The sequence below is a fragment of the Limulus polyphemus genome, unplaced genomic scaffold, assembly GCF_000517525.1.
Source record: "Limulus polyphemus unplaced genomic scaffold, Limulus_polyphemus-2.1.2 Scaffold497, whole genome shotgun sequence".
Lineage (NCBI taxonomy): Eukaryota > Metazoa > Arthropoda > Merostomata > Xiphosura > Limulidae > Limulus > Limulus polyphemus.
The window spans coordinates 109,792-120,492 of record NW_013666107.1 but is presented as its reverse complement, the minus strand read 5'-3'; the positions used below and the strand labels follow the sequence as shown (position 1 = coordinate 120,492).

The 10,701-nt window shown below is 29.8% G+C and overlaps 1 protein-coding gene across 1 annotated transcript in view; it reads left to right on the top strand.

Moving 5' to 3' along the window:
• The window catches only part of LOC106458658 (tripeptidyl-peptidase 2-like), a 99,852-nt gene extending 89,522 nt beyond the window's left edge, over positions 1–10,330 (top strand). Inside the window, exons 27-30 of the mRNA XM_013918188.2 lie at positions 3,622–3,761; positions 5,576–5,742; positions 6,337–6,456; positions 7,106–10,330. Coding sequence (XP_013773642.1) covers positions 3,622–3,761; positions 5,576–5,742; positions 6,337–6,456; positions 7,106–7,195 — 517 coding nt within the window. The 3' untranslated portion in view covers positions 7,196–10,330. The remainder of the gene's footprint in view (positions 1–3,621; positions 3,762–5,575; positions 5,743–6,336; positions 6,457–7,105) is intronic.
• The last annotated feature ends 371 nt before the right edge of the window (positions 10,331–10,701 follow it).

Here is a 10,701-nt window from a genome sequence, read left to right as displayed (position 1 = left end):
AACTATCCTTCCTCTTACAAAATCTGACAATTCGAGAGAACCTTGAGTTCTAGGCATGTTGAAGCACAAGATAATTAGTGTGCGGACCATTTTCATTTATATAGTGCTCTGAGAACACAAATTAGTTAGCATAAATCAGTTAAATGATGAAAAATTAGGCGTCTATTTACTTGTGACCACTCAGTGTACATAGTAATGTTTACTATAATTCTGGATTTACTACATGTATCTTCACAAAATTTGGCAAGAATTTAGTTAACATTACAAGACTGTTGTACATAAAAAGATCAGATTTATACAGGATTGGTCTAATTACTGCATACATAATTTTTTTATTCCAAAGGCCTTATGAAGGCTATATTGCAATCACAGTCTATTTATACATAATCGATTATTATGTTTTTATAACATTATTTTAAATGATATAAAATACAATGTAGAAGAAAATTTATGTATTTTGTTTTGTTTTTGTTTCCTTAATAAAAATGATTGATACTTGCAACTTTTAATGCTATACTGATCTATTGATTTTTTTACTGTTGGCTGGCATGACTAAGTCGATAAAGAATACTGTTTTGTGAGTGTTTGCCCCATTATTAGACAGTTGTGAATTCAAGACATGCCAGTGCCTGTCTCAACTTCTATTGGAACATAAATTCAGGAATGTAAGAGGTGTAGTGTTAGAAACATAATGCATACAGAATGTAGAAAATTTTAATTTATAGATTATTTAACACTAAAGAAAACATTTATGCAAATTATAAGTTACAATGTAACACAACGTATGAACAGTAATTCAACACATGAAATATTAAGGAATACTGTTATGCAATTATAAAGTAAAAAAGATAACACAATGTAAAAAACAAGATAAGTTTACAATTTATATAACAGTAATGTAGCCTAATAGTTGGCGGTGGGTGCTGCCAGCCAGTTACCTTCCCTCTAGTTAGCAATTCAAAATTAGGAGCATTGTCAGATAGCCTTATTAGCTTCCATAATCAGGAAACAATCATAATGCTCCCCTAGCTGAAAGAGCAAGCATATTTTGTGGCAATGGGAATTGAACCTGAGACCCTTGAATTCTGAGGTGCACCCCCCCCTCCCATAGCTGGGTCACATCAGTCCAAACCTGAACAAAGTTAAGTTAATTGAAAAAAAAATGTATGAGAAATTATAATCTCAATATTTCAATTACTTGAATAGATGAAATAATTGAAAATACTAATATTCAGAAGCCCTAAAGTCAGTTTAGTGATTATTTTTATGAATTATGACACTAATTGATTAACCTGAACAAACTTTTATTAATGAGAAATAATATGGACAGTATTTCAGTTACTTGGATAAATAGAATAGTCAAAAATAATAATAATCAGTTTAATCATAACTTTGATTAACAGATTATTTTATTTGACATTCGTTGATGTAATCGATGTTTATAGTTATACTGAGTAAATTGCCTAGTTTTAATGTCATGTCATGATTGTGACAATATTATAGTTAATGTACAAATATGTTAATATATATAATGATGTCATTTTCAGTTGAAAATAAAAGTATAAAGTATAAAGTTCACATGTAAAATTAGAGTTTAAACACAAATTTGGGGTTTACATGTCATGTTATATTTGAAACTAAAATATAAATGAAAAGTATTAAGTTATAATTAAAGGTGAATAATAGCTTACACTTATGATGATTATTTTGCATTGTTGACATAGTGTGTGGATTTAGAACTAATCTTAAACTCCTAAGTTGGCTAAACCTGGTAGGATGTCATTGGGATTATGGTTTGAAATACCATATTAACAATAATAATACAAAAGTAATGACTCAATATAATCTATTCTTTATAGGTTTTAATTTTCTATTATATTTTATTAGAACTTAACATTTCAAGATAATTTGTTTTAAAGTATAGTCTTCATTAATTTTAGTGATGTTTAAATTTTTAAAATTTTTATTATCTTTATAGTTAGCTTATTTTTAAACATAATTTCTGTTTGTTAAGTTGAGATTAGAAGTTCATTGTCAGGATAATTTCTACACATTCCTTCCTTTTTCTCATGTCATTTACTGGTCAAAAGCCTGGTGCTTGGTCATTTAATAATAATTGTATGTGTTAAATGGGAATTTTGCCAAGTGACTGATTATGTAATTAAAATTAGTTAAATCAGGTATTAAAAGTGTTTCAGGTCAAAAAAGAAACTGATTTTAGTAGTTTTTTCTAAGTATCTTTTCTGTTATTCAGTTATCAACCAAAAATTAAATGTATATTAATATAAGTTATTACTTTACTTACCTTGTGTGATTGCCACGTGTTTTTAACTAAAGATCAGTGCATAACCACAATGCACAATTGGGAAAAGGGTTGTTACAGTTAGAACGAACAATGATACATCTTATTGAAGACCATTAAGAGATTCTAATAATTGTGAACAGTGGCAAATGTTCTTTTTATCTCTTGAGTTCTCCTGTTCAGGAGAAGTGGTATTGTGATGTTGGTAAAAAAGGTGACCTGTAGCTGAAATTATCAGGAAAACTCCTCTTAATTACTGCATCATTTATTGGTATCTAATCTTTGTCAAGGAAAATATTGTCATTTTATCTATAATCTTTGTCAGAGATACCACAAACTTTCATTGCTATAGTCCTTATTGTATTTAGAGTTAAAACAAGTGATGCAGCATGAGTTTAGTTTAATCCTTAATGCATGAGACAATTAATGTTTTTATTTTCTAATATTCACAAATCTTTTCTCTTGCTTTTTAGTTCCTATATGTTACAAGGTTTTGAACAAGTTTAGCTGATTATTTATTTTCACTGTAATATTTCAGGTAAAGAGTAAATTTGTAAGTAATATTTATAATTCAAACATGCTCTGTCCATTAATAAGACTAACTATATACAGAAAGTAGTTAATATGTTAGTGATTAATGACAGACTTGGGAGAACATTTCTTGTGTGAGGAGGAGAAGGGGGTTTTAACATTGTCTCCTGACTGATAGGCAGTAGATTAATAATTCCTGTAACCGTGTATCTTGTAGTATAGTTACCACATGTGAATGACTAAACAAAAAGAGCAGATTATTAATAATTTTGTAAGCCCTATAAAACGTGTAATTTGTTATCATCAATTTCTCAGACACTTCTTATTTCTACTTACACTTTTCCCACCTTTGGGTCTTGTGGACATGTTTAAATGCTGCAGGGAAACACATCTGAGTTTGAACTAGCAGTAGCAGTAGTCACTGTAGTAAATATTTCAGGATATAAAAATATTTGTAGTCTGTTATTAGCTGAGTAGATTTGTGTTTCAAATAATCAATATGATAATAAGCAAATGATACCTCGCGAATTCAGTTTTTTTTCAGTGAAACTTGTTACTAATAGTGTGTTCATTTCAGCACGAGGCTGTGCTTGACACATTGTTATAAAATTCTGTAGACGTGTCTGGTAGGAACACATTTTACAATGTTAAGTAACCTTTACTGTTCTAATGAGTAGGTCTCCACATATCATTTTGCCAATTTTTTCAACACACCCACAGTTTCAACCCAGAATAGATAATTTGTACACATAGTTGTGTTAAGATTAAGTGTGAGATATTTTTTGAAGGAGTCAAGAGAAGCATAAACTAGTGATTATTGATACTTTGGTCAAGAAGGGAATGGCCTTGTGTGATCTTAAGGAAGACATAACTGATCAGTGTGAGAGTAAAGGAGCTGGTCTAGATACAGAAAAGACATCTTCTAAAAGTAAGTAGATGTCAGATATATTCCTGTCGTTTTAATTAGTAATTTAAAGTATTAGGCTATGTTTTTTATATTGCAGTAAAGTGGTGTGAAGAAAACAGTAAAAGGTTTATCAGTTTTTTTCAAACCATATAAACAAAACATTTTATAATATCTAAAATAATAGTGATATATGGTTAAAATGTTACTGTTAAGCACAAAATCTTTGACAGTTAGATGTAAAAGTAATGCAGCTTTAACATTCTTAGAAACTCCTACTTTTGATATGAGGAATAAGTATGAAAACTAAAGCATAATATTCGTACTTTTAATTGCAAATTCTAGTTAATTTTACTTTTTGCTTATCAGTTGCTGTCTCTTAGGTGTTTTGGAAATTGTCTTGCTAGTAAACTAGTTTTTAAAGTACTAATTTTTACTCTTTTTCTCATGAGTCTGTAATTTCTTAAAGATATACACAATTATTTAGTGAGAAACAACTTTCATATTTTCATTATTTTATGGCTTGTTCTTAGACATGTAACTCTAAGATGTTTCTCTTCTGTTCTTTTTATTTGGCAATATAGAGGTATGTTCACGATCTTTGGTAATAATTTGCATATCCAATCAGTTTGGCCCTAGCCTTCACCATAACCTATGACCATACAGGTTTAAAACTTGTTGCATTCACATTGAAGTGTGGTGATTTGCAATTACATACAGTTTGTGAAATTTACCTCTTCTGTTAGGGTTTTAATACAGGACTTTCCAAGTGAGGTTCTCCTATTCCAAAATTATAAAAGCACAAAACATTAGAATTTTGAAGAAAAATTTATATCTAGTGTTGATCTTTATGGTTAAAACAAAAAAAGGTGTAATTCCAGCAAGGATAAAACAGACCACTCCATGACCATCTACCAGTTGCACACCTGCAGTAGTGAAGAAAGTAACAGCTTCAAATTTGATAACGAAGAACCCATTTTGAGACTAATAATGCTTGGAGATGGCTTGAATGGGTAATGAAGAAAAATTTTAATACAAGTTTAACATAACAGCAAATGTACAATGTTACGACAAGGTTTTGTCATCATCAGGTACAAGCATCTCCAAGCATTAAAAGTAACAGCTTGTCACTGAAGGTAACCCAGTAACACAGTGGTCTATTACTAAAGTAGAAAAATCCTTTGGAACTGTAAACAAGATAATTCACATGTGTTTAGTCTACAAAAGCAACACGAGCTGTATTCACAAGCTTCTGGGATGTAATAAATGGTAGTATATGATTAATTTGTGACTTGCATACAAGATGATTAGTGGCAAACCCATGTGCAATAAAACAAAAGTTTACAAGTGAGATAACCTTTCATTTAAATTCACGTTAGTTTGTGATAAGAAAGATAAAGATACAAAATATTGCTTATTTTGTATATTGATTCAGCAAACTTGCAGTAATCTATACATTATTATTAAGAAAGATGTTATTACAGAGTTTACTCATTCAAACTATATTTGTTCATTCATTCACTTCTCAGTTATTCATTCCTTGGTATTTTTAGTATGCATTGGTGATTATGTTGAAAATAGATGGTTCTGAAGCTAAGAAATCAGATTATTGCTGTAATATAATTCAATGAAAGTTAATTGTCCAAGTAATCTGTTAGCACATTTCCATGAAAAGTGGTTTCTGTTTCAGTAATTTTATCCATCCTAAAATTTAAAAACTTTTAAAAATTAAGCTAAAAATAGATGTTCTGATTTACACTTAAAAATGGACATTGTTAAGATTAATTTTTTACCATTTGACATCAGTAGTGAACAAAATAATTGAAATTTTATTTAAGGTTTATCAACACAAGGAATTGTAAACAGCACACAGCAATCTGATGGAAGTGGAGAATCTGAAAATGGAAAGAAAAGCTCGATGGTTTGTTCTTCATCCTCTGTAGTGAAAGATATAAACAAAATCTACATTGAACTTCAAAAATTTGTGGATGTCAGTGATTCAAAAGTAAGTCAAATAGTTTTAGTTCCTTCACTAAAATGTAAAAAAAAAATGTTTGTTTGTTGATATTATATGTTTAAAAAACTGTTCAAAGTTTTGTTAATGAAGCCATAACAATGGTTTCCACTTTTCTTCATTTCTAGGACTAAATATTTGTTGAAGTTTTCGAAATTTTATCTTTCAATGTCTTAACTTTTGATACTTTATCACACAAAATATAAAGATGAAGAATTTAGTTTCTCTTTCATTTGTGTATAACTATCTTTACAAAGTTGTGTTAATGTTCAGGTAATGAAAAACTTTGTTCAATTCGTGACAGTGCATGGTGGAAGAAGAGAAATCAATATTCTGTAACAGTAACTATGTATGATCTGGAGACTATATTGATAGTACTTTTACTTTAAAAAATAGTCTAACATAACTTTAATCATGATTGTATACAGTCTTAGAATTACATTTTTTTAGAAAAAAACTGTACATTTTGTGATGAAAGATCAGAAGGTTTTAAAGGATTGTTCAATGCAATTTATTTAAATTAATAAAATATTTGATAAATTTATGTGATCTGGCTATACTATACAGTTTCTTTTATAATTTCAGGCTGCACCCTTCACTGAGAAACATGCACTATTTCATAATCACTATGGCAGAGCTATTAAACTACTGCTGAAGCTACAGGAAGAGAAAGCTCTCCAAACAGTAGAGAAACGTTTGATAGAGGTATTGTGTAACATATTCTTAAATATACTTTTCTTCAAAATTTCATGCCTTGCATGCTTTTATGATTGTGGAATAGGAAAACTTCACTCTGGAAACTCCTTTAATATAATTTTTTCAAAAAAGATCAGTTTTATACACTATCTGCACTTGCAAATCACCAAACTTCAAGTTAATTACAATAAGAAGGTCAGGGCTTCTACCTGTGTAATAGCAAAACAAATAGAACCAGAATTTACAATTGTAAAATGTTACTTTATTGTAAATTAGTCATGAAATAGTATTCTAAAGTTAACTAAAGGAAAGGTACAGTAATGAAAACTGAGGTTTTATCAAACACCAAGCTTTTGATAGACAAAGCGGGGTTGCCAGTAACGTAAGGATTTTATTCTCCATGTAAAGTTGAGACAGCTTAGTCTGGTATATGTTCATTAGCCTGCTCAAGTGATATGTCTAGTTCCATCCCTATCTTGTTTGGCTCCTTTTTTCAAGTTCAGTAGCCAGCCCTACATAGGTTTTTTATTTAGCGATAAATTTTTTCCTTATACTTGTGTAATGTTTGACAATAGACTTTCAAAAAGCATACACACTTTGTTATACATTTTTCTAGTAAGATATTTTTGTTTATTTATATGATTTATTGTTTCTATAGCTATTTCAAAACCTTGGATGGAATCATTGTTCCCAACTATATGAGAGATCATTCTTTGTGAGATATCCTCCAGACTACAGGCTCTTTTAGTTGAATTTACCCCTTAGGCTATTTACAGTGCTGTTTGGAAGTACCCACTGGATAATTTACCTTCTCTGGATGCTTGCTCCTGTTATCACTATTTTTCAGTATTACAAAAAAGAATAGTTACTTAATCTTGATTGTCAGTTCTTGAAAAAGAAATAGTGATTTATGTGCCAAGAGATATTAAAACTATAATTTGAATTACAAGAAACACCTTTATGTTTTTTTTAATACAGTTGTTAAAAGTAATATAGTAAAATGAGAACATGAGTGTATTATTTGTTTTTAATGTTTAATTTTATCCTTCTTTTATGATATAATTGCAGGCAATTGAGACATGCTTTGCTGGTGAATAATTTTATTAGTTTATGTTGTGAACTAATTTTAAGTTCGGCAAAGCTTTTTATATGCTTCTAATTGAATGTGAGAAACAAAAAACTGTTGTTATTGTAAATGATGTGCTTTATATTAACTGGCAGTTTCTTAAAGTTCCTGTTTTATTTTGTTTGCTAAAAAAATAATCAAAAAATTCTTGTATCAATCTAAATGCAAATAATATTTTTATGTTTTTAAACATTTATTAATTTTTATCCTTATTAGCTAATTATCTTATGACGTACCTCTTTCAAATTGAATTTGCTAAGATATGATATTCATTTCACCTTTGCCATGATGTTATGCTATTAACTTCACCTTGTTTTTTAAAAATCTTTACTTGATAAATGTAAAATGAGCATTATAGATACTGCTCATTTTGTGATTGTTAACCTGAAAATATAAAAATTTATTGATCCCTCACTGAAGCTATTGAAGAGAATTAAGAAATTGAATTAGAAATTATCAATATACATGTCAGTCAACTGATGTTAGTTTAAATCATTTTATATGAAAAAGTGCCAGCAAAGAAGTGGAGTTAAGAGTTTAGTTGCCATTAGTTAGTGAAACTTACTACACCTAGCTGTGAAACTTTGAAAACAAAAAGAAATTACTGGTTTAATTCTAGAGCCTAAAGCTTTTCGCATTGTGTTGTGATTTGACATGTGATGGACATTGTTCATAAAAATCAGTTAAAAATATATGAAAATAGAAATTGACACTTGGTTTTAATAATCAAATATTAAAGATGGAGGATGTTACGGAAGTTCTGAATGTAGAGTTTTTGACTAGATAATATGCTCAGTTTCGAACCCATTTTAATAGAGAGTTGGGGACAGACTTGCATGTTGCTCATTGTACGTTTGTTTTGACATAAAGCTTATCTACTTTGGTCAGTACATAGACACTTTTTTTTTCATCATGTGTCAAAGTGTATCTTTCATTTATCATTTTCCACATTACACTATAAACTATACTCACTAATACACTGGTGGGTGACACATAGTGTATAGTAAGCATGCCACTCCTCACCAAAAAAAAAGACTAAGGTTGTTTCTGGAGGCACTTTCTGTAATCTATTGTCACTTAAAATGGGTCCCTTGATCCCTGGATAAACTAGGTGATGCCTCCACAGGGCCGGCGCTATCATTAGGCCAACTAGGCAGCTGCCTAGGATGCAGACCTCAGAGGGGCGCACTACTGACTTTTAAGATTGATTATTACTTATTCTTGCAATTTTAAATGGATTTATCAGTTTCAAGTTTTGTGCTTTTTATTTTTTCTACAAAACATCTGTTCTTAAAAATCGAAGTTGGCAATTTTTTTGGGGGGGGGGTGCAAATAGCTTGCCTCCACCTTCCGATAATCCTTGACCCACAAAGGCTAATGTGTCATTGGGTTTACACTTAAATCCTTAGCAACATTTAACACAAACTCATATGAAGAGTTACACTGAACTCATAGTGAACTTCAAGAAAAACTTACTGAAGCTATAGTTAATCCTCAGATAGCTAAGTATGTGAAATTTATATTCAACTTCAATCTTCAGGCAGCTACATGTGTGAAATATACATATAATGGTGCTGTACCTTTCCAACTGATAATTGAGAGTATATTAAAGCTTTCTATAGGAGGCCTCAACTGTTAGAGATGGTTTACAAAATTTAAATTAAACCTTGCTGAAGTAGTACTAAAATCTTAGACAAAGGTTTTCACGTCTACTTCAGAGAAGTTTTCTACAATTCAAGGTAAATTTTGTCACTTTAAAGTCAAATCTTGCTAAAATTGCACTTGACTTTTTGCCAGCATGGTTTAGCAAATTCAAATTAATTACTTCTGACATTTTTCAGCTTCAGATCGTCTCGTGTTAAAGCAGGACTCAGACGTTTTTTTTCGACGTAACTCTTATTATTGTTGTACTTGGTATTTAATGGTAGATTTTTCAATCCCACAGTAGACTTTTTTTTTTCAAACTGGACCTAGCTTTAGGTCTAAAAAGCTACCTTTAACCTTTGTCAAATTGAAATAGGATTCTCTTGAAACTGCACTCAGCCTTTACCAGGTACTAATTCAAATAATCATCTGGTATCAAAAACATTATTTATGTTGATGTTTTTTGTTACCACAGTGCAGGTAAGGGATAATTAACATACTTTTGTTACATATTATTGTTCATACATGAAACAATATTTAATAAAAAAAAGTTTTTTGTTGTTTGTATATGTTACTATTGTATTATTTTGCTCATATTTTGATTTTAGCTCAATTTTTCAACAATATGGTTTTTTGATTATGAGTTAACATTTAATTTGCAGAAATATTCCAGTTTTGTGTTGCTCTTATTTTTAAACGTTATAAAAGATAGACTGAATAATCAGCTTCAGTAAATTTAATATCACTTTTTTAATTAGTTTTTAAGAGTAGCTCAGAAAATAGTTTTACCATAAATTTCAAAGAAGTTGGGAACTCCATAATTTTTTACGTCTGTACAAAATTACTTTTAATCAGTTCTGCTTAGAAAAACCATTGTAATGAAATTGTGCTTGAATTTTTATTACAAAAAGATGTATGTATAGAAAAAAAAATTCTTTTTATTTCTAATTAATATAGTAAATCTTATTAGCTCAATCTCATTTTGTGTTCAGTGTTTTAATTTTTTGATAAATTGTGAAATATTAAGCTCTTGCAAGAAGATTTGTCTAATATAGCTAATGTAAATAATATCAGGAGCATGACCAGGCATTCAATAAATCTTATAAAAACATGTTTTAATGTAGTCTTCTTGTGTTTACATTTCACAGAATATATATCGTTCAAGTCTATTATAATCTAGTGACGTGTTTCTCAACCATTAGTCTGTGGAATTTCCAAAAACAAACAAACAAAACTGACAGAATATTAATATGTAAATTGTAATCGTCTTTCAATATATTTGCATTTTAGTGGTCTGTGACAGTTTAGGGAAGCAGTTAGTTTGTCCCTGGTATCGAAAGATTAAGAAACGCTGGTTTAGTATGTAGGGATCAAAACACAGCATGCTAGATTCCAGTTTCTGATACAATCCTAATTGAGCACCGGTCTCTCTTTATATTGTATTCTGCACCAGTTTCAAAGTTTCTGTAATTCATCCTTGTTCT